We start from the raw sequence: 24547 nt of genomic DNA, 5'->3' as shown, positions 1-24547 counted from the left end.
TTGATTCATAAACCTGACATAAAACCTGAATTTAAAAAGTTACATGCAAAATCTTCACTTTAGCAGGAGGTGGAGTTGTAATACGTTTGATCTAATCTGTTACATTTCCCGCGCAAGTGTTTAGTACGTGCGTTGCTCAGCGAATCGCTGAACAAAAAGATTCCGCCATTTGATTTTTTATTATATAGTAAAGCTGGCTGTTGCTACGTGGTTGGAACATGCTCAATCATTATATTATTCTGTATAAATTACTTTTCGTCTAGCATTAGTGAGCAATGCCGGTCAGTTGAATGCAACGCTGCTGCTGTTTGCTCCATAATTATGCGTGGGACCTATAAGAGGTTATACAAAATGTAATTGCTGATGGTGAAGTGAAGATGATAAACATTAATACTGAGCCACATACACTGTTACCTGTAAAAATAAATGGATATTAATTTCTGTAATACAATTTTAATTTAGAGTATAGCTTGTAGCAAGAATTGAAACCGGAACTACTTCATTTGAATTTCGTAACGAAAAGTATTTATAGAAAAATACTAACATTGTGCGATGTAAGGGAGCATAAAGTTGGGTCCACTTCTGCTCAACAGTTTTGTTTCCAAAGTAAGCAGTATATACATGTTTGAAGTATTGTAGGATATAAAAATGAAGAAAGAAAAAAAGACAGATTATGTGATTGTAATTCTGACAACTGGGCAAGTGTGTTTGTATCTACTATGAAGGGCAAATGTTAATACTCGATGAAACAATAGATTCCTCTCTGATGTAAACAAACGAATTTGTACAATAGACAGTAAAGTTTTTCATCAAAAGCAGTTAAGATTCTTTTCTTTTTTACCTTGTATGCCAAATACAGAAGCTTAATATCAGAATTTGTTCGTGATAAGTGACGAATTGTACTACTGTGTTTAGATATTTTGTTTTTCCAAATGTATGAATGGTTGGCAACAAAGTTTAAAATAGAAACAACATTTATAATCAGTTTTGAATACGTCTGAGTGATTTAAATTTATAATATAACAAATGCCATCGATATCTTCTCTAGTTATTTCAAAAGCCATGAAGATGCATGCCTGTACTTTATAATACACAAGTTGCTTCCAACCCTTCGGCCCTCTGTATAACATAGGTTAAAAGATGTTTAATTAAAGCTCTAATTCTTTACTTCTAATAATAAACAGCATATTCAGTATCATCATTATCCATTTGCAGATAATTAAATGGAAACAACACACTTTAAATTGCAATTAAATCATCACAATAATTTTTAAATCTACAAAGTAATTGCGCGCTAGCGGCATTTATAGTTTCAGACAGGCAGGTAGCGCAATTAACAGCATCTATTAGCTCAACCAGGGAGGTAGTGCATGTAATTAGCGACATCTATTAGTTTGTGTGAACTATTAGGAATCAGCGTTTCTCACAAATTGACATGTTGTGAATGGCAGGTTAAGTGGAAGGACTTCGTTACGGGCGGTTGAATGGAGCGGATGTGTGAAAGTAGAGCTCGACTACCAGTGTTACAATGTTTATTTACGAAAGTGTGTTAGTTTTTCTACACTTATTGTGTACTCCAGTTCTGTGATTTAGTTTGAGAAGTATTTTGATCAAGTTTCGATACAAGCAATGCAGGAACATAGGAAGAAATCAGTCAAATTTGTATTTGACAAAACCACGCGCAGTAAACGACCTTCGCCATCCGATTTATATTCCTGGTTATGCACACATTTTGAGAATAAATTTAGAATTTCAAGACTTACAATTACACAATGAGGACTATAGCATGTACACCCATGTCCAAAATTATTGTCACATGTCTATAAATATGTTGTTATAGGAATATAATTTGATAACGAATTCGCCCGGTATTTCTTATAATGTTAGTATGTGTATAATCGCCAAATACATGTATGTGGCAAATTTCATGTCAAAAGAGCAGTAAATAAGAACAATAAAACGAAAATAAAACTTTCTTGTTTATTTAGCAACATTTTGGTTTACTCATTCTAATTTTCGTATTTATAATTCTTTTCCCATGAAATTTACCACATACATACATTTCCTGATTATACACATAGTATCAGTATTAAAAGTACCCTGCAAAATCATTATCAAATTATATTCTTACAAGAAGGTAATTATAGATATGTGACAATCATTTTGGACATGAGTGTACATTCAATGCAAAAATAGTGCATTACATAAACAATTTCTTAAACACGTACCGGACAAACTGTCGTTAATCCATTTCGATCATTCCATCAGTGATGTCTACATTATGGATGCACAAGTATATATTACCCGTGTAAAGATCATGGCTCTCCCTTTTGATTATCCAAATGACAAAGTTTCCCAAGTGTTAAATGATTATGGTAATGTACTCAAATTGATCACGAAGTCTGGAATACTTCTATACTTACTACTTTGTACTACGTGAATCTATAATGGCAACCGAGTGTTTTCCATGTCCTTGAAAAAACACATTTCTGTAGACTCATTCTTGATAATGTAAAATGCAGTGTGTCTTACGGAGGTCAACTTCAAACTTGCCATTTTGTGGATCTTTGCAACATCTTATCTCTGTATGTCCGAAGCGCAGGCACCCAACTCGTCTTATGAACCCAGACATCAAACCACTAGTGATGACGGATCTTCAAAAAGTGTACGTTACCTGAAACAATTTCGTAGCCTGACCGAAATTCCATTTCTCTATACCAGTGTAACTGAGCTGATACGTGGGATTCCGTCCCAGAACCTACCGCTCTCACTGCCAAAGAATTTCCACCGCTAATGCTGAAATCCCGAACTATTGTTAGTGTGCTCAAACCCCCCAACATTACTTGGGGAAGTTAACGACGAAAAGAAACATCGTACATAATACCACCACCGACGACCATACCCACAACCTTCGTGATAGAAACCTATCCCCTGCCTCTACAATGCTTCCAAAACAGACGACCGTGCCGCTAACAGATAAGCATATGTTAACACGGATCTGTCGTTTCGCTTCCCCGCCCCTCCACCTTCTAGTGACTCCAGTAGTGCCTTACATAATGTCTCCAATATTATCTGTAAAACACCTTAAAAAACGAAAAACAAAAGAACGTGATTCTCAAGGTGACCTTCAGGATGTTGACTGTGAAAATATGGTGTACACAGGTTATGCTTAGACACTTAGACAAGCGCTCTACACACCAACAAAGCATATAAAGTGTTTGTGACTATAATGCGCTTCTGTTTTTTGGTGAACCGTGGCAAACCAGTGTCACATGGTCAGAGGCATTGCACTCTCAAACAATATTTCTTGATTCGTTCACACACACACACACTCACTCTCTCTCTCTCTCTCTCTCTCTCACACACACACACACACACACACAGAGAGAGAGAGAGAGAGACAGACGTGAGTTACGATTGTGTGCTTTTTACTATTAATCGCATCCGGTTACTGTGGTTGGACGTTTTGATGTTGTCTCTATACAAGAGTCACTAACTTGGATAGGTGTTTTGAACATGTTTTTGTCTATGCTTTATGTGTTTATAAGATGATAGCCAGTGTGTTTATAAGATGATCTGGAACATTAATTCTATTGGTAGTACGACCAATAAACAGGTGTTAGCGCACTTTTTACTCCAGCAAGATAGTAACATCTATTGCCTGCAAGAGCTCAAATTCAGTGATCTACCATTTGTTTACAATTATACGTCAATAATGAATGTAGCTCTCAACGTGTAACGTGCAGCAATTTTCTTAAAAAGAGGACTGATAGCTTCACACATACAACTATCATCCTCTTGCAGAGCGATTAGCTGTGTCGTAGACAGTTTATGTATTCTCTGTGTCTACGGGCCTTCTGGAACAGCAAAACGTGTGGCCCGCGAGCGCTTTTATGAAGAAGAGGTTGTTACACTTACCCACTACATGTTACCCGATTCTTCTCCTCGGTAACACAAACTGTCTTATGTCCCCCTAGGGCACAACTGGTGTCTTTAATCCATGTGTAGCTTTCCAAAAGCTCATCAACCAACTAACAGATATTTGGCTAAGTTATCATCATCATTATCAATTTACATACAAGTCGGCGCGAATTCAGTCTCGCTTGGATGTGTTTTATTTCAAAAGAATATCTACCTAGTATATTAGACGTTCAAAATTTACCTTTGAATTTCTCGAATTACTCATAATTAAAGCTCATGTTAAGATGCAGGTGGAGCATTGTTGGTCTACCTGCATCTTGTGGATGATTCGTTAACATGATATTCCACTGCACAAGCAAAAAGCAGAAGATAATACGCACAGCTGCAGGACATAAGGTTGTTACACATCGTTAGTGGAAAAGAGATAATTTTCTAAGTTTGAATTTGCTAATTAAAAACAAGCACTTTGAAATCGTCTTAAAATTTTCATTTTTAAATATTTTTAAAATCTCATTGTCCACAAATCAAAATTCCGTGACTTTCAGCAGAATTCCTTGACTTTCTGTTTTCTCAAATTCCCTGACATTTCCGGCTTTCTAGGTTTGTCATCACCCTATTCACATCGCCATGTAGACAACATTCATACGTAAGGAAATTAATAATTAATTATTTTATTTTATTTTATTTATTCATTTTTTGCAGAAAGTAAGCTTTGCAAAACAGTCCTTAATTTCTGTGTGAAATTCATAACCCACAATGGGATAAAACAAAAATACGATTTGTACATTTTAACCAAGCTTATTTACATATTTTAACCAAAAAAAAAGTCATGATCATAATATATTACAAAATATTTTGAACTTTCCATTGCATAAAAATTTCTCGTAACTTCGTTTTTTCATCATCTTTAGCAAATGAAAATGAGATTGCATCATAGTTCAACTTCCATAAATCTGTCTCCGAAAGATTAAATGTCTTGGCTGCTATCAATGTTTCTTCGGATAATGTTGTGACGAACACTCCTTTATCGTCTGTCTGAAAAGATAAAATTCAAGTTTCAAGAGCTATTTTGCATAACAATAAAAATATCAGATGGTTATAATCAAACTCACTGAGTTCAGAGTGGTACAGCACGGGCTGTAAGAAGCGTATGATACTGAAACTTAGTAAATATGTTAACTAAGCAATACATTCGTGAATTATGCACAAAAAAAAAAAAAAAAAAAAAAAAAAAAAACTAGGTAAAACTCTGGCGCTGTAGGCAGTCAGAATATGGAATTTTTCGAACTCTGATGACGTCGATGGCATTGTCTAACCGTTGTTTGAGTTCCCTGGTTGTTGCTTGGTGACGCGTATTGGTGATTCCTTTTGTGACGTGAGTGTTTGAAAATTACGAAGGTTGATTCTTTTTTTTTTTTTTTTTTTTCATGTGAAACGCAATAGTTATTGAGAAGGAAGACCGTGCACCACTAGTGAAGTTAAAACCACAATAGCAGCAATAGCAACCCTACACTGTGAGAATATCGCCTACAAAATGAATTGATAAGAGGGGATCCATGTTAAATAATGGGTTAAAAACCATGACGAAAAACTTCGAGAAATTAAATGTCGCACCAGAAAAAGGAAGGAGGGCCATCCTCACGGAAGTTGTTGGCGAATTTGCTGTTGCTGTAGTTGACAGTGCAGCGCATGCCTCAAATTCTGTAACCAGTGCTCGAGTTGAGTCACGTTAATTGTCTCTTGCCTAGTTAACAGTTCGCAAGATTTCCCCAACGCCGTTAGTTTGCCCTTCGATTTTTGGCATACATGAAAGTGGATAGCATGTGGCTAGAAATATTCTAGGTTGGACGAGGCGCATTTTACTCTAATGACCCCATCATCTCTAGTCAATTTCTGGTTAAGTGGCCTGCAACATTCTCCAACCTAAATCAATGACTTTTGGTTGTAGAAATATTTGAAAGATCATGTTTATCAGGGACATATCCATTCTTTGCCTGATTTAAAGCCAGCATTCAACGACATGTCGCTATGATTTCACCAGAAATGCTGCAAAGAATTGTCGACCATGCTAGGTACGGATGTAGCATGTGAGTCGAGAGACCATACTGAACAGTTACTGAATCATATTTCCTAATAAACGTGTAAGAAATACAAATATCAGTGTTCATCTTTCTGCCTTTTTCTGTACCAATACGAAGTTCTGACTACCTACAGCGTCACATTTTTACTTGGTAGCAAAAATTTCAACTTTTTTTTTTCTCATATTCACGAGCACATTGCTTAATTAACATATCTACGAAGTGTCAGATTCGTACCCTCATTACAGCCAATGCTGTTCAACTCTGAACACAATCAGTTTAATTAAAAGGAAGCACCTGGTATATTAACTATTTATTTGCTAAATACCTCTGGTTTGCAAAAATCAACTGGTATTTATAAAGATAGAAACTAACGCATTTTCAATCAAATTATTAAAAAGACAAGTGAAAACACTAACCACGTGGATTGCGTTTGTAAGTTTTTTACTGGGCGGTTTCGGCCACTTAATCTGTGCCTTTATTCACATAGAAATTTACTCACATAAGGATCAAACCACTTTATAAAACACACACATTTAGTGCAAGGGTACAAAACTGGAATTAGGTCTCTTGATGAACTGCTATTTATAAAGTGATTCGATCTTCATGTTACTGACTTGACTTAATGAACGAAGTCACAGAATGTGACCGAGACCATTTAAGAAAAATCCTATAGACGCAATCACCGGAGATAGTATTTTCACATGTCTTTTTTATAATTTTCTTCTTAAGTAACTAATTGGTAGATTCTTCTTCAATGTCGGATCTGTTGATCGAGAACCATTATGTGATAAATATTTAGCGCGAAAAGAATCGAGCAAACATGTGAATTTACTTCTGTAGAAAGTTATGCATGAGAAATGAGATCACATGAGAAATACGCAACGTCCCACGGTTATGCCGGCTAGGCTAAAGGAGACGGTAAAGATGAAAAATGAAGAAAGTGGGAGGAAACGGGAGAACCCCGAGAAAACCCAAGTACATAGTGTTTGTCCACCATAAAGCTCACTTGACATGAGCTGGGATCGAATCAAGGACCTCATGCACCAGAGATGAACGCTCTACCACAGAGCCATCGCGGTCCCGAAATACGCAAATGAGTATAGAGTCCTAGTCCGGAAACGTGGGAGAAGGAAACTGTTGGGATACCAAGAAGACGGAAGGATTACGTAAAACAATGTTAGTAGCACCAAAGATGTTACTGGAGTGTAGATGAATAAGAGAATAGAGGAAAAAGGATATAGCTCATTACGTAGCACAGCATTAATTAAGGAAGTACTGATAAAGGGATTATGTATTTCTTATGTATATGCATTTAGAAAAGAACAAAGTTGGCAACTATGATTATCCGGACTCAACGCAGGGAGGAATGAGGATTATCTGCACTTAATGCAAGTAAGAATTAAGGATGAAGACTTCGTAGATGATTACTTGCTTATTACAGATGGTTTCACTGGTAATGTTCTTTCTGTATTGTGGAAAGTGGAAGATGATTAGTACTCTTTGGCAGAATCCAGCAAATAAAATTCTTAAGAGAACAGAAGTTTATGGTGGCGTGGTTTTAATTGTTCGAATGATGTTAACACGCGGTCAAGAATTGGAATGGAAAGAATTGGACGAAGTAGGAAAAAAGTAGATAATCTAAGAAAGAAAATAGATCTTGGATAGAATATTTGTAATGGTGAAGCAAGTAATGTGAAGATGTAGTTGATGTTGCATTAGTTGTGAATATGATATCGGCGATAAGGAGCTTAAGAAAATTGGTTGGTTGGATTTGAGTTTAGCGTCCTTTCCAGCAGCAAGGTTATATGAGACAGGGACCTACAGTTTAACGTGAGACCGAAGCCACATAAGCTCCCGCAAGGAACTGAACCCGAGTTTTCTGCGCCAAGGCGCGTAAGAGAGCTCGGAGATTATGAAAATGTAATTATATTAAATAGTAGATATGGAATTATGTGAATATAGCTGCAGATGTAATGTAAGTAGTATAAAAAAATTATTTCGGTGCAGATGAAAAAGAAGTTGAGGAAAGAGGACATCACTGTGATTACTTAAATTATACAAAAAGTAGTGGCAACACTGCTCTCACATGAGAGGGCTGTGTCTCAGCACTACAAGAGTTCTGTAGTTGATAAAGGAATCTGAGGCGAGTGATAATGACTGTGTTATTCAGTCAAAAGTATCAGTGCACTAAAGTACAGGAGGAAAGTGGAAGTGTCAGAACAAAAAGTTTTGGAAAGACGAAGAAAGCGAGTGAATCAAGATTGAAGTGGCACGTGGGTGCGGTGCACCACTATGTTTCCAAGGACTTCGTGACACCCTTCTTGCCAAAATGAAGGAACCACGCGTGTTGCGGTTGCCGATTGTTTTTTCTTTTCAATGTGTCATGTGGACTTCCTCTTCCGTCAGCAGTAACTAGTTCACCTGTGAGTGTTGTGTTGTGAAAGTGGTGCGGTAAAATGGGCGACCTGACAGACTTCCAAAGAGGCATGATCGTTGGTGCCCGTCTGGTTGGAGCTTTAGTGGCAACAGTGGCGAACATTGTGGGGGTATCGAAAGGCACTGTGTCCAATGTCACGAGGGCATACACAATTCATGGACAAACGACGTCTGCAAAGCACAACAGTGGCCGAAAGACAATCCTGTCAGATAGGGACCGGAGGGCATTAAAACGGATTGTAGCAGCTAAAAAGACCACTGAAAATTACGTCTGAACTCAATTCCGGCCTACAGAACCCGGTTTCATTGAAAACAGTGTGACGGGAACTTCATAAAATGAAAATTCATGGCAGGGCCGCTATCGTCAAACCCCTGGTCACAGCAGTAAATGCGAAGAGGGGTATCCAGTGGTGCAAGGACCACAAGGCATGGACTCATGAGCAGTGGAAACATGTAATGTGGTCCGATGAATCGACCTTCACCTTATTTCCAACAATCGGTCGTGTTTACGTATGGAGAACACCGTCGCAGGCCTATGATATAGACTGTCTGCTCCCAACTGTAAAGCATGGGGGTGGTTCTGTTACAGTATGGGCAGTGATATCGTGGTTTTCCGCAGGTCCCATCATAGCCCTGCATGGAATGATGAATGCTAAGGCGTATGAGGCCATTTTGGGGGACCAGGTTCTACCCATGGCCCAAATATTGTTTCCTGATGGTGATGGCATCTACCAAGATGATTTGGCACCCTGTCATGCTGCAAAAACGGTGAAATCATTGTTTGAGGAGCATGACCAGGAGCTATCACACCTCTCCTGGATCCCACAATAACCAGATCTGAACATCATTGAGCCATTGTGGTCTGAGTTAGAAAGGCGTGTTCGGTCTCATTACCCTTCACCAGCATCCCTTACGGAACTGGAGCATGTTTTGAAGGAATAATGGTACAAAATTCCACACACCACGATTCAGGAGCTGTATACGTCCATTCCACGTCGGATCCAAGCTGTTTGGACGCAAAAGGAGGCCCCACACCATGCTAGGTATGATTTTCACACTTTTGCAAACGTTTTAGATTTTTTGTCCAACTCCTGTATATAAGTCAACTATCAGAATTTTACAGTACCTGGATAATAATCCAATCTGAAATAGCCTGACACAGAAATGAAATTTCTGTTTCTGTGGCTGCGAATGGTTAGTAAGAACGGAAGTCACAAAACTCAAATTGCATTAATAACCATAAACCTTTTTATGCACCTTGTGTTTCCTATACTGATGATTAGTTTACTGGGATCATTTCAGCAACAACTTTGTTGCTATTATCTACAAGATACTTAATTAGAAAGCATGGGGCTCTAAATAAATTTCCATATTATTCAGCTTTGTTCTCTTCCAAGAAAGCACTAATATCAAAGTCGTTATTTAAACTATTGGTAATGACCCACATACAATAGCTTGAAACCAGAACATGACATATAAAACACGCAAATATACATACATTACACACGATTTAAAAGGTTGAACGTTGCCAAGTCTTTATTTCAATTACTTGAAAAAATTTCACATGCCAAAACGTCTCTGAGCACAACCGGAAAGTTGAGTTATCTATTCGATTTAACATTGTTGAGACTGACATTTTTGAATGAAGGTATTTTAAACATTAGCCCATTTCTTGTTTAAGTTACCTTCATCCGAATTTAACGTTGGTGATTCTAATGTAATATGACTGAAATACATTTCTTTGTACTTGTGATAACGTTCTCCTTATAATTTAAATTTCTTTTAAGTTGTATATGGATATGCCTACTGTGCGGTTAAAGAAAGCCGGTGACTGGTGCATACTGTAAACAAAACGAAGGAGAGGGATGTTCGCCAATTACTACAATATTTTTTCACACTGTTTCTAGGCAATCAAGGCCAATGTCCACGATGTGCCAGTAACTGAATGTTGAATCCTCTCAAATATTCCAAATACTATTGTTCTTTCAATTTGGAAATCATACGTTACAATTCATCCTGTTATAGTATTACAATTAAAGAATACTATACTTCTGTTCAATGTTATGTTCTAAATTTGTTGCCAAGCTACTGTCTCTATTCTTGCAGACTGCCTCCAACGTACAAAATATTCTACTAAACTGTCAAACTAGGTCTTCTTAACTGCACAATAGGTGTTTTGATAGGCCAGAAATCACATAATCTTGATCCATTGCATCTCGTATATGTTATTTTCTTCTAATTCCTATATTTCTCTTAGACATATCAATTGAAGAACTATCACATTGATAAATAGACTGATAAATACAGCATGTACAATGTTGTTATTCTATATTCATTTCCAATCTGCGGTTCAAGATCAGAATATCGTCTCCCCACGCAGTTGCCGATTCTCCACCAAACACAACATGCACACGCAGTGTTGCCAATGGATCTGCTTAATAGCGATAGGAAGAAAATTTTGACTGGTAATAATACAATGATCAAGTAGGTGTTTAAAGCTCAGAACTATGAAAGTAACTAACTTTAAGTAACTAAAATAAGAGATCAACTTACCAAATACAGCAGTACAAATGTTACAGCAAGATATCTTCATTTTCTCCACAATCCACATTTGCACTGATATCCATACTATGGTCTTCGCTTTCGTCTCGCAGATTAACAATAATTCTTTCAATGCGTTCGTCTCGAAGTCCTTCTTTTATGAAGTCTTCATTTTGCAGAGTTTCTGCATGGCGAATACAGTTCTTCCAGTCGTCCACACTCACTAGATTTATGGCATTTTCAAGTACATCTTTAATTTTAAAAGTACTGTTTTTATCGGCCACCTCGCTTTTTCTTTGGGCTCATTGCATTATATTGGCAATGATATGGTGGTAGCCGTACTAATTCATGTCCTATTTCCAAAAGTCGTCAAGTACATATTTTCTAAGGTAGTCACTGTGCTTACCTAACGATAGAAAGTAATTCTGCGTTTGTGTGTGATGGCTTATGTGGTATATTATTTCTTTCCAACCACGACACAATATCCGCTTTCTGGAGTTTCACAAATTCTGTGCGCGATGGGTTCTGAAAAAGCTCGATGAAAAGCACAAGCGAAACCATGTGAGAATGTGTCAGCATCTACTGGACCGTTACACTAACTAAAGTGAAGTGTTTCTCAGGCGAATTATCACTAGAGGTGAAACGTAGATTCGTCACTTTGAACCAGAGAGCAAATACCAGAGCATCGAACGGAAGAAATCTCCCGTCAAGAAGAAATTCAAGAGTCAACCTTCTGCAGGAAAAGTGATGCTCACAGTGTTTTGGAATTCACAAGGGCCAATTCTCGAACATTACCTGGAAAAGAGTTCAGCAATAAACAGTAGAAGGTATAGTGATATGCTGGTACGTAAGTTGAAGCCTGCAATTCGTAATAAACGCAGAGGTCGATTGTCGGAAAGCGTTGTTGTGTTGCATGACAATGTGCGTCCACATACCACAGCCCTCACCACTCAAATTCTTCAAACGCTGCGTTTCGAGGTGTTGGAGCATCCTGCATACAGTCTTGATCTCGCCCTGTCTGATTACCATCTGTTTGGTCTACTTAAAGATGCTCTCAGAGGCCGTCGATTCAGCTCCGATCAACAGGTGAAAGAAGCGGTGCATTCGTGGCTTGCTACCTAATCAAAAACCTAATAAGGCATTGAGGAGGGCATCGAAAAGCTTGTGCAACGGTGAACCAGGTGCATTGAAAAGCAGGGTGACTATGTTGATAACTAATATAAACAAAAACATTGTACTCTTGTAGTAATTAATAAAAATTGATTGTAGATATTTTTATATATTTGGTCTAGGAATTAATTCGTGCGGTTGGTACGCACACATTGAAGCTGTAGTACAAACACAAAATACATAAATACCTTAAGAAAAATATTGTCCATCGCTAGCCACCACTTTCGCCCATCTGTCAGGCAATGTACGGATTCCGTGGCGAAAGAAGTCCTCATCCTTGGAAGCGATCCAGTCAGAGACCCATGTTTCGATATCTTCTGAAGAAGTAAACCGCTGTCCAATCAAATCGTTGTTCATGCAATCGAACAAGTAGTAATCCGAAGGAGCAACGTCTGGTGAATACGGCGGGTGGGGTAAAACTTCCCATCCGACATTTTCTAAATAGGTTTTGACCGGTTTTGCGACATGTGGGCGAGCGTTATCATGTTGAACAATAAGTTTATCATGTCTGTTCTCCCATTCTGGTCGTGTTCTGGCCAGAGCTTGCTTCAAACGCATTAATTGTCGTCGATAACGTTCTCCATTCATAGTTTCACCCGGTTGCAGCAGCTCATAGTACACCACACCTTTCATATCCCACCATATGCACAGCATAACCTTTGCACAGTGAATATCTCGTTTTGGTTGTGATGGACCTGGTTCACCTGGTTTCACCCAGGCCTTTTTTCGTTTAGGGTTCTCGTAATGGATCCACTTCTCATCACCCGTAATAATTCGATGCAGAAACCCCTTTCTGCTCTGTCGTTGAAGCAGCAATTCGCAAATGGTTTTTCGTCTTTCAACGTCTCTGTCTTTCAATTCATGTGGAACCCAATGTGACATCTTTTGAATCATTCCCATGGCTTTCAAGCGTTTGGAGACTGTTGTTTGATCAACGTCTAATGCTGCTGCAAGTTGTTCCTGCGTTTGACACGAATCCTGTTCGAGCAATGCTGTCAATTCTTCGTCTTGAAATTTTTTTGGCTGTCCAGCTCGCTCTTGGTCTGCCAAGCCGAAATCATCACTTCTAAACCGTGCAAACCACTTCTGACACGTTCGCTCAGCTAGAGCATGGTCACCATACACTTCCACCAAAATACGATGACTTTCAGTCGCACTTTTCTGCATGTTAAAGTAATGCAGCAGGACACCCCGCAAAAACACTTTATCAGGCACAAATTGCGCCATGTTCACTTAACTACAAACTGGTGTTGTTGACGCTTTAATCCACTGCCCTATACTACGAACGATACGCGATGACAGGGGTTTGCAACACATGTGTGGATACACGGAACTGTGGGACGCTCCGTTCGTTGCGTCATCTCTTGTCCACCCGCACGAATTAATTCCTAGACCAAATATACTATTACATACATAATAGTCCTGTGAACACAATAAATCTATACACCTTCAGAAAGAAATTCAACATCAAATTAGACTTAATGTTGTATGAATGAACAGACTTGTGCATGTAGAAATCACAAGCAGACCTGTACATTTTATTGTTGAATCTATTTAATGTTTAACCAAGAAAATCCAAGCTAATACTCTTTTGTACTCAATTGTAAATTTGATTTTTGGGTGAATCTGATTAAGTACGTGACCTCTAATTCTTAATTTGTTCTGTAAATGCGACAGTATCATCAGCGTATCTGTAGTATTTCATTTGTATATAACTTTCATTTTCAAGTTTTGAGCTGGCGTGTTTAAGTCATTACAATAATTTTAGTATTATCATTTTCTTGGGAGAGGACTAAGAAGAATAACATGTAAAAATATTCGGCAGCCAACGTGTTTCAATTTAAAGTCTGACTGATGTTAGCAACAGGATTAATTGCTGAAATGATCCCAGTATAATAATCAGAACAGGGATCACAAGACATATACATATAAAAATGTTATTAATCTTAACAGAAATGTAGCAGATTTCGTTTGAATCAAATTAAATTATTTTACTTTTCAGTTAATTAATGCTTTTGAATATACATTATTTTTGCTTCATGTTATTTGTTGCGCAGCCGCTGATAACATGTCAGCTGGTTTAACCCAAATAATTCAGTTATTGACAAGTCGAAGTAACATATAATGCCTGTTATCAAACCTGCATAGTGTCGTAACTCAATTCCAAATGGTAATCGAGATGTACATATCCAACACTGTTTATTTGAAAAGTTCAATCAATTAATCTCAATGTTTTTTTTTTTTTTTTTTTCTGTAAAATCGAGACATCATTACTGTCCATTAAGAATTAACACAAATAGGGGAAGTCATATGTTCCGAATTCGATCCTCTTGGATGGTTAGTTTTGACAGGAAATTCTTAAAGTACTGGTACTAAATGTTTAAAGAAATAACTTCTAAATTCATATATTATTTAGAACTTCTCTCGAATAGGACGTTAAGAAATATATTAATGGTTTATGTGGTTCAATTTATACTTGTACAACGTAAGTCTTTTTTTTTTTTTTTTTTCATCTGTTATAAGTTAAGTGTATTCCTCATCCGAAATAATTTCACTTACGATTTATCCTTTATTTTGATGTGATAAATTTATAGAGGAACACGATTATTTATGTTTATAAATGCAACTATCTACTTAGTTGTGATTACACGAAATGTTTTCTTAATAAAGACTGAACGAATAAAAAGTAATGTTAAATTTTATACTTACAGCAAGACACACAGGATGTTCGGCGTTATACAGGTACTGGAAATGATGACTCTCATAATCCTTCACAGTTCTTGTTTTTACATTCGATGTTAGACATAGCTCTAATTCACGTGAACAAAAGTACAAAAACATGAATAAAAGTATAAATATATTTCATTCTTAATGTGTTTGTATAAAGTACTTAGGTCAACATTATATCACGTGAATACCATATTAGGCTACATCTATTTAAATAGTTTTAAATGCATCTGATTTTAAATGTGGATTCCTAATCATCTTGTGCGTCTGTCTTGGATGAATGCACTGGATATTATGCATTTATTTTATATCAATAGCAGAAATTCAAGTAAATTTTAATGATAGAAAAGTACGGAAAAAAGGAATTTTTGGTCAAAAAGTAGGAGTAAGTAGCAAGCCGGTAGCCAGCATAAAAATGTAGGAAGCGGGGACGATCCAAATATATTATAGTTCATCACCATATTATAGTTCATTTGCCAGCCTATCGTGAAAATTTTAGGGGGGCAGTAAAAATTTAGCTCCCCCCTAGATCTCTCATGGATACGGGCCTCGTAAGTAAGATTACGAGTATAAATCCTTTCTATATGCGCTCACATACTAGGGCCCTTTTAATAAATGTGAGGTAGTTCCGTGATTCGCCTAATGTTTATTAACTATGTTTGATCAAAAGTTATCAATTCTGGCTATCTTTCTTTCCGGAGACACACAAAGAACTTTATGTTCTATCTCCTAATTTGAGGATTCATCATTCCCTGTTTGTTCTGGGGAAATAATAAGGAAAGAAAGAAAACTGAGATTTGCTCTTTTGCGATCTTATCTCAGTGAAGTAATGGGTGTAGAAGGCAAATGTCTCCGCTAAGTTTTGATAAACAGTTTTTCAGAACAAAAAGGGACAATGGTAATTTTAAAAAGGTAGGTTCTGTGGCTTTTTAAATAAAATCTTTTCAATCCATAAGTAAACAGATTGTGTTTCAGTTTTCATTTCTTCTAGTTTTTTAAAGAAAATTTGTTGCTAAAGAAATATTAGCCATTTTATCTATTTCTTATATACATAGTATTACAACCTTGACATTATAAACTATATTAAAATATGCATAATAAAAATTCTAGTGTACGATTATGTGCAAATGCATATCTATTACAATTTTATTTAATTAATTATTAATAACAAGAATGAATATGATGTTTATGGATGATGAAACTTTACGACACTACATAATTTATACTCTTTACTTGAGAACATTGTAAATATTGTCTTACCAACAGGAATCTTGGACTCCAGCAACTTCTGCCATAGCACATCACAACCTCCCATTGCTTGGTGAATGCATGTTCCATGTCCCAAACGATCTGGCCTAAAGTTAATTACATTACGCACTTCATTTTCATTTGGTACCTGCAGAGAGAACAGAAAATGTAACTGAAGGTCAACGACATACACTAGAATTATACTTTTTGATTTACTTTTAATTTAATATGGTAGAACAACTCATCAGAAATAAGAGAACAGATTGCAGTAAAAAATAACTACTTATTTTTGAAAACCGAACAAAAATAAAACAATAATTAAATATTATTATTCGTATTCAGTGAAATCTGCTAGTCAATATGTTGAGTATCCGGATTATTCATGTTGTAAGCTGTACTTTATTTACAAGTTTCCTTCGTATGTAATCAGAAATACGCACGATGCAGCTACAACTCCAATTTATACATATCAAACTATCATTTATTTTCATTAATTTGAGTTTAAGAAATTAAGTAAACGGTCTTAAACTCTTTTACAACAACTTTAGTACAACCTTAATGAATATTATTACTGTTGACTTCACTCCTATGTTCAACAGACCCTGAGAAAAGGAGCGTATGTGTGGTCATTCAGTAAGTACTAACAACAATTCCTTCAACATTCACCTTACATTTACTCAATAAACCTTTTTTCCAGAGCATAGGCTCCATTGCGAAATAAAAATGTAGCAAAGTAGCAAATTCACGAAGGCCCAACTTCTATGCTTTTGAACAATTCAAAAATATACTGATTTTTAACAAATCAGAAGAAGGCAACATTTCACTTATTCTTTGAAATGTAGAAAGTGAATGTTATTTAGTACCTGTCTGTTTTTGTTTTCGATCTTTTGTGAACATAGAAATAAGAAGAACAAATCGAGTTTCATATGTACAGTTTACGGCTATTTAATTGAAATACAAACCAATTATTACGTTAAATTTATCTTGAGTTACCACCAACATAAATCCATGTGAAATTCTAACCCATAAAGTCTTAAGAAGAGTTAACTTAATCTGAAACTGAAATCGCAATGTTTATTGCTCACGACAATATGATCTGGACATATTATTTCCTGATAAAATGAATTAGGTCAAATAATATCTCTTATACGAGTACATTCTATATACCGCTGACGCTTACACATAACACGACTAACTCCATTCTCAGGGCTACTTACTATATTGGCTCGAATACAGTACAGTATTTTTCGTACGAAAACAGTTTCGTAAAAAAATGTACTCGTATTATAATGGCAGTCTACCCTTGTAGTAACCCCCTACAATATTTACGGTGGATTCATTGTAATTTTCATTTACTGCAGTGTATTTTAGTCTTCATTGTTAAGTTTTAACATTTTTTTTTATATAAAATATAGGATGTTACGGTCTTCTAAACTGATTAATAAAGACTAGGTGATATTTTCGAATTTTAACTAAGTGGAAATAACATAGCTATATCGCAAAACTCATCTATAAGTTATACAGTTCCATTGCAAAATAACTAAATCGCTTCGTTTGGACAAGAGCGTTTCTCTTTTGTTTATTTCAAAGAAACTACCTTCAGTTTTATCTGTATTCTGTCAATAAGAGCATATTCGTATTTAATTTCAAGCAACTTTACTTCTAATTAAATTCTATGGACAAATAAAATCCAATCTTCCATAACCAGATTATTTTACGTTTGTATGTGTTATTCATTTTCACGTCTCCTTGTACAGTTCGCTCTGCTCCTTTCTGTTTGTCCCATCATTTTAGTATGGTATGACTTTCTTTACATTCTTTTGACCCGACGTCAATATCTCTATTTGCTCGAGAGATATCGCACTGAGAAGAAAGAGGCCGGCGAAATATCGCACGTCTGCTGCTTAAAAAGCCGCCACATTTGGCCTGTGTTTACTTGAACTTTTTTCTTGATTTTATCTGTAGAATCACCTCCCGAAGTTTTTCGGTCTTGTTCCCTTCCACCCTGTATATAGTTCATAATACTTTTTACAGCCAATATTATTTTCGTTTATTAATATATATAATATAGCATAAGATAAGTGTAATATTTCATAATTGTTTTTTCAAGTACGTACAAGCCAACTTGGAAGCTTACTCCTATATTTCTTTCTTTTTCTTTCGCGTTGCGCAAGAAGGTAGTTATCTTGATATTATTCTTATTTATACATATTTCAGGGTATTACCGGAACCTATGACCTTAAACTCATCACGTATGAGATCCCTTTGCGAGCATACTATCCGGGGAAAGGAGGAAGCGGCCTTGGATCTGTATGTTGGGTAGCATTCCGGCATTTGCCTGGTATGAATGAGGAAAACCAAGGAAAAACCTCACTCCAATGGCTAGCATGAAAAAGCTGTTACATCATTTTAATCGAGTGTCCTCACTGAGAATCGACCCCGAATTGCTCGCACCAAAGATTGTAATCTCATGATACAGTACAGCATAAGATGACTGTCTTTTTAGTAGGGCGACAGCTCTCTCCTGGCTAAGCGGTTAGCATATACGCGTTTGATATGGGAGACCCAGAGTTTGATTCGCGGCGAGAGCTCATGTGGTTCGGATCCTACGTTAAGCTGTAGCTCCACGTCTCATATATCCTCACTGCTGAAAGGAAAGCTAAACTGAAATTTAATCAAAATTTAGTATGACGATTTATGCCTATCGCTGTTCATGTTTTACATAAACTCTTAAACGATTAGCTGTTGAAGCAAATATTTTGCCAAGTGAAGTTACAAGTACTTAAGTTACTATTAACGTTGGATTATGTAACTATTAACTCTGATTAAAACGGATTAGAAATAAAAATGATTACCATCCGTACTGAAATCGGATTGGAAGCATATCCAGATTAAATGTGAAGTTCGATTATGTCAATGTCATGTAAATAGTTAATCAGCAGAATTCCATTTGTCATTCAAGTTCAAAACAAAAGTGATTTATAAACAACTATAATTTCTCTTGGATATTTGAATACGAAGAGAATAGATTTGATTCATTGACATTAACGTACAAGATATTTATGTACTGTATAAAATTGTAAAAGTACAAAGAAAGTTTTAGTGCAGTACCTATTGACTTAAAAGCATGGGTCAGTGAAGTAGATTTTACATATTTGTCAAATCTTTTTTGAGATCACAATTGTAATATACATGTATTTTGAAGCTTATTACAGAACATTAATACAACAATTCATCGTTTTTAATTATACTATTAGTAGAATAATCTCTCTTTCGTGTGCACACTGATAGCGGAATCCCAGTTCTACTGTAAAAGAATCTATAGTTTAAAATTTTTATAATCTTATATTTTAATTAAAATAACCACTACAAAACAACACTAGTTGGAGAAACTAACAACTAAATAATGAAATTAAACTCACTAGTTTAGCTATTACACGAAGTTTTCTGGTATTTGCTTGTCACTTTTCGAACTTCTTTACTTCATCCAGGATCATCGTCAAGGCATTATCCTGATATTTATTTGTCGTGCCAAAGGCCGTCAGAATGTTTGGAAAGGGCACATATAAATAACACACATTACAACGAAAGTACGTAAGAAAAACGTCCTACTACCTCCTCCATCCTGACTGCTAAGAAATAACATCTTGTAAGCGACGAATATAAAAATTTCTCCTCCCTCTTTCCCCCGCAAGAAAACAAAGAAAATATAATAAAGATGTACCTCTGCACAGTGTATTGCAATTCGAAGTCCTTCCTTTCTTGCTTCCTCAAGTATTGGTAAATAATCTTCTGTTTCACCTTTCGATGGATCTCCGCTTAGATCTAGTCCTACTACAATATCTGGGTCATTCTTTCTCGCATGCATAGCTATAGACAAGGTCTCTTTAGCTTCTACAACTCCATTCCTCCTATCTATGGACAACAGTAACTTCACTGATATTCCAGGATCTTTGATGGTACTCTTATTGTTTCTAAACATGAAGATAATAATTCGTGAATTAGAACAAAGCATCAAGAATCACTTTAAAGATTATTGAAATACATGACAATGACCTAGATGACATTATCATTTTATTTTCTTCGAAACTTTATTTGTTAAAACATTCCTTGCTGACACTGAAAGGCTTTAAATTGTAGTTTTAAACAAGGGAACATAAAAAGTGTCTAGAGGGCTTTTCAAAACTCAATACCATGCAGTAGTTGATGAGTAGAATATCACAAATACAAACCGAATCAAGAAGAATCCACGAGTTCCTACTCCAAAATTGGATGCGTCTTGGGAACTCATCGCAGATTAGGAATTCTTTAATCTGTGGCTTGAAAAACAGTAATGTCTTACTGTCGTAACATTTTTCTGCAAAGCTCTGAAAGCAGTTCTAACTGAAAGTAAGACATCACTTCCCCAATTGAATTCACGACATTGACAGAAGAAGAATATAAGTACCAGTAATTTTCATAAACCTGTGGCAAATCACTATTCGATTTTAGGGATGTTTCCAGATAACGATCCAGTTTTGATTTAACAATTGCTTTTTTATTTATTTATTTTTGGTTTTATATCTGATTATGTTGTATCATTTGTGCGGGGAAACAGAGAAATTTCACTGTTTACAAATAAACAAGTGCATGTATTTTCAAGGTTTTAGTATTGGCGACCGACAGGCGACCAAATCAGGAATCTGAAGACTTAACAACGCAAAGTTAGAATGACTTGTCTCAATAATAAAACAAACAAAGAAATTTCTGGAGCATTCGTAAGTAAAACTAACACAATTCTCCTGCATACAATTTTGACAAACACTTGTTGACACATGCTTTTTCCCCAAGGCAAAAGCATCTTGCCCACCTCTGCAACACTGTTACTGCTTTTCAGAAAGAGATTTGCAAAATTTTTGCAGTGAGTGGATGGCATTCAATCGAGGCCCCTCTTTCATCTAATCCTTCCTAATATTCAGAAATAGATTTTAGATTCACAGACGTTGATGCCCTTCCTGATAAATGTCTTAAAAGACAATGCAGAACAAAATAAGCCTCATTCTTTTATTATTATTATTTTAAAAATTAATACTTACATTTAGACATAAGTGTGTACCAAATTGCAAAAACAATGAGATCTGATTATCAAATAGCATTATATTTAGCCTAACTTCTAGCACTCTAAAGGATAAAAATTTAATCTAGTTTTCTCTCTTGTTCGCTATTTCATTCCAAGAGGCCTGTTGGAGGAATGTGACAAAACGTAAGCTGCCAAAAGGAATACAGAAATGGAATACAAATATTAGTGAGTTTACACTTACCGTATAGCTCTAATGACTGAATCGATGTATTCAGATTTTGTCATTTTACCAGGAATGCACCTTGGTGTAGTACGTAGTTCTAAATAAACTACTCCATCTTCTGCAAATTCCTCAATGACAGAACACGTTGCTCTGTAAATGGCTTCAGGCGTGCAAGTTAAAGAGTGAACTATTTTAAAAAGTTCAAAACACCTGCAAAAGACGTGAAGTTTCAAACTTTTGTATTCCAAAGAAGTACACATTTACTGAATTATTAAAAAGTGCACATACATACTATACTGAGATTTTGTTTTCTGGTATTTTATTAAATGTAGTTTAATAAACCAATACGACACTGTATTAGTGATATTATGAACATTGCTTTTAATTACGGTTTTGACGTTGATAATTTTATTTGTTCGGTTCGACTGATAACGGTAATATGAATATTAATAAAACAAGTTATTAGTGTACAGAAGTATTATACTTGTATACAGTTGATAAAAAAGTATATATCAAGCAGAATAAACACCCAATATTATACAGAACTAGTTAAAACTCAATTATTTTCCACTCCAAATTCATAGATCAAAAACTCTCACGACCATCCCTTTCTACAAGATTTATCTTTGTCCTCTACACTCTGTCCATATTCATCCTTACAACTTTGCATTATTACGCGACTTTGGACAAATACTACATCCAACTAAACTCTTCTCAGCTATTATTTTCCTTTAACTTTTCCCTTATTACTACTTCTTCCCTTTCTTGTCTCATAAAGTGAGCCGCGAAAGCTTGTAGATGCGAATGAAATGTCCGCCTCAGCTGCGTTAGTTGCAGAAGCCAAAAGAATGAAAATTACAATATCTGGTTAATCAAAATAGTTACCACATACATTTGCCATCGCTCAGTCAATAATTGGATTCCGTGATGAAAGATTTCTGGAGTCAGTAATGCGAAGTCGTCAGCTTCACGTTGCATTGCCAATCATCAGGGAAGGTATCCCCCCCCCCTAAAAGTGATCGAGATGTTGAAAGAGGTAGTAGTCAGAGGGAGAGACGTCAGAAGATGGGATGGGATGGGATTTAGATTTCTGGGCTTTCGGCATCTAAGGCCATTTAGCCCTTCACGTTTTTGAGGGATGACGTCCCTCGGCGAGCACACAATCCGGGGAAGGGGAAGGAAGAAAGGATTGGGAAAGGAAGGAAGCGGCCTGGGACCTATAAGTTTGGTACCACCCCGGCATTTGCTTGGTGTGAATGAGGAAAACCCAGGAAAACCTCATTCAAGGTGGCTGGCCTGAAAAAGCGTTTTACACTTCTTCGACCGAGTGCCCCCACCGGGAGACGTCAGAAGAATACGGTGGGTGAGGAAGGGTGCCATAATGTAACTTACGAAGAGTCTGCACTATTGAGTGACATATGGGTATCAATTTCTGCAACATGAGGACACCATATCTGTTGAACATTGCTACATGCTTGTAGTGATGCATTTCACGGAGTTCAGCACTGTAACGATCTGCACTAACTGGTTCACCTCGTCTGAGAAAGACATGTTACATCACTTCTGCCATAGACTATTATACCAGCAACAACTCCTCCTATGAATAGAGAGGTGGTTCCAGAAACCACCCTCTGAATGTTGATCACGATCCAATCATTGTCGTGACCGCTTACGATTGCTATTAGCAGATCTTTTTTTTTAATTTGAAACGACAATCCGATTCAACAAGCTTTCCTGCTTATTCCACATGCTCAGAGAACAGTAAACCTCCAGATGGTGATTCTTGTTGGCTGGTGTCAACTCATGTAACCATTTCACCTTACCGATTGCACGGAACCAACAAACGACAATGGTATGGTGTATGCCTTATTCAACTATAATGCCACAAATCTTTCCCCCCCCCCCCCCCGAGGATTTGCTGTCACAGTGTTCTTGAGGAGCCCATGCAAACAATGTTGTAATATTGTGTCATCGGAACGAAATTTGATAAGCCAACGGCTAATGGTGTGTTCATTTGCCATTCATGACTCAAATGCACTGTACTGTTAAATGTCCTTTTCAGCTTGCTATGAAGAATGTCCCAGTTTGAATTTATTAAGGAAAACCATTCGCAATTGTGTTCTCAATTCTGCACTTTTAGACAACCCTGTTTAGCAATGCATTTCCACCTGACTGACTGGTTGTCTGGGTATGCCAACCTGTTTGTTGGACGCGTACTGAGCCTGTGGCGCTGGATGCATTACCTTAGTTCATCCCTGTGTTGTGTTGCTGAGATGAGAATTCCACCAGATTTCAAACCAAACATTTCATTCGCACCAACCTAATACTTCCATTAAATATATTTTCCTTTTATTTTTAATATTATCTGATAATTGTTTTCCATGTCCGTTTCGAGATTTTTGAATGGACCCGTATTCAGCCTTCTATGTCAAAAGCTTTCGACTTTTCTTTCTATTGATTACCAACGTTCGTGCAGTGCCTAAATTCTATCCATCCGAGATCTACAACCCATTACTACAGTATATTTGACAGAACTTCTCGCATAAATATCCTCAAAATCTCTTTCCCATAGTATTTCATATCCTTCAAAAGGAGAAGTAAAGACAATTACATTACCATTCATTCCGCAAAAGCGCTTCTATGGCTTTGGTTGATTGGATTGGACTTTAACCTCCTTTTGAGCATTGAGGTTATATGAAACGTGAACCTACAATTTAACATGGGATGCGAATTAAATGAGCTCGAATCAACGAAATGAATCAAAGAATCGAACCCGGGTCTCTTGCGCCAAAAGTGCACATGCTAATTATATAGCCACGACGGAGCTCTTTCCTTGGTCTTAACGATCTATAATACCCCACCTTTCATGTGACACTATCACTTTATAAATACTATATAAATACAATAATATCAACACTGTTATTGGTCGACACAATCAACTTACTCTGAAAGGGTCCTCTGTTGCCCACGATCAATAATGGCTTGTAATACCTTAACATCTTCGCTTTCTGCTGGGACCTTCTGTAGTTTACACAACTCCTTCAATGTTCTTTCACTCAATGAACCATTGATATGGGCGTGTAATTCCTAAAATATTAATGAGCATGTAGTCACGTATATATATATATATATATATATATA

At 36.5% G+C, this 24547-nt stretch overlaps 3 protein-coding genes across 4 annotated transcripts in view; all 3 read right to left on the bottom strand.

The window, feature by feature from the left end:
- Positions 1 to 4592: 4592 nt before the first annotated feature.
- Positions 4593 to 19984, bottom strand: LOC145675892 (N6-Methyl-AMP deaminase-like). The gene is made up of 3 exons (XM_081746686.1): positions 19849 to 19984; positions 16137 to 16272; positions 4593 to 4956 (listed from the first exon to the last, which is right to left on the bottom strand). Exons 2-3 carry the CDS (start codon positions 16212 to 16214, stop codon positions 4765 to 4767), a joined length of 270 nt encoding a protein of 89 aa, XP_081602812.1. The 5' UTR covers positions 16215 to 16272; positions 19849 to 19984; the 3' UTR covers positions 4593 to 4764.
- On the bottom strand, positions 16755 to 23711 carry LOC145679201 (N6-Methyl-AMP deaminase-L-like). Its single transcript, XM_081749789.1, has 4 exons — positions 23650 to 23711; positions 21425 to 21616; positions 19849 to 20098; positions 16755 to 16883 (listed from the first exon to the last, which is right to left on the bottom strand). Exons 1-4 carry the CDS (start codon positions 23709 to 23711, stop codon positions 16755 to 16757), a joined length of 633 nt encoding a protein of 210 aa, XP_081605915.1.
- A 645-nt stretch (positions 23712 to 24356) lies between these two features.
- Positions 24357 to 24547, bottom strand: part of LOC145675878 (uncharacterized protein C15orf61 homolog) — a 37081-nt gene continuing 36890 nt past the window's right edge. Inside the window, exon 4 of one of the 2 annotated variants that reach the window (XM_081746675.1) lies at positions 24357 to 24493. The gene's annotated coding sequence lies outside the window, so the exon portion shown is untranslated. The remainder of the gene's footprint in view (positions 24494 to 24547) is intronic. The other variant, XR_014129235.1, reaches the window with a different exon arrangement.

Source organism: Thermobia domestica, chromosome 2 (assembly GCF_964235325.1).
Source record: "Thermobia domestica chromosome 2, izTheDome1.hap1.1, whole genome shotgun sequence".
NCBI classification, from domain to species: domain Eukaryota; kingdom Metazoa; phylum Arthropoda; class Insecta; order Zygentoma; family Lepismatidae; genus Thermobia; species Thermobia domestica.
The sequence above is the reverse complement of the archived record's forward strand: the minus strand, read 5'-3'. Positions and strand labels throughout refer to the sequence as shown.

Bases quoted from the DNA above. Each gene is read 5' to 3' on its own strand.
- LOC145675892 (XM_081746686.1), bottom strand. From the start codon at position 16,214: ATGGAACATGCATTCACCAAGCAATGGGAGGTTGTGATGTGCTATGGC. The intron at 4,957-16,136 runs GTAAGACAATAT...TTATCTTTTCAG, and splicing joins GGAGTCCAAGATTCCTGTTG to ACAGACGATAAAGGAGTGTT.
- LOC145679201 (XM_081749789.1), bottom strand. From the start codon at position 23,711: ATGTTTGGTTTGAAATCTGGTGGAATTCTCATCTCAGCAACACAACAC. The intron at 21,617-23,649 runs GTAATGCATCCA...CGTCTTTTGCAG, and splicing joins CAACACAGGGATGAACTAAG to GTGTTTTGAACTTTTTAAAA. The intron at 16,884-19,848 runs GTACATCTTTAT...TCAAAAGCATAG, and splicing joins TTGCAATACACTGTGCAGAG to AAGTTGGGCCTTCGTGAATT.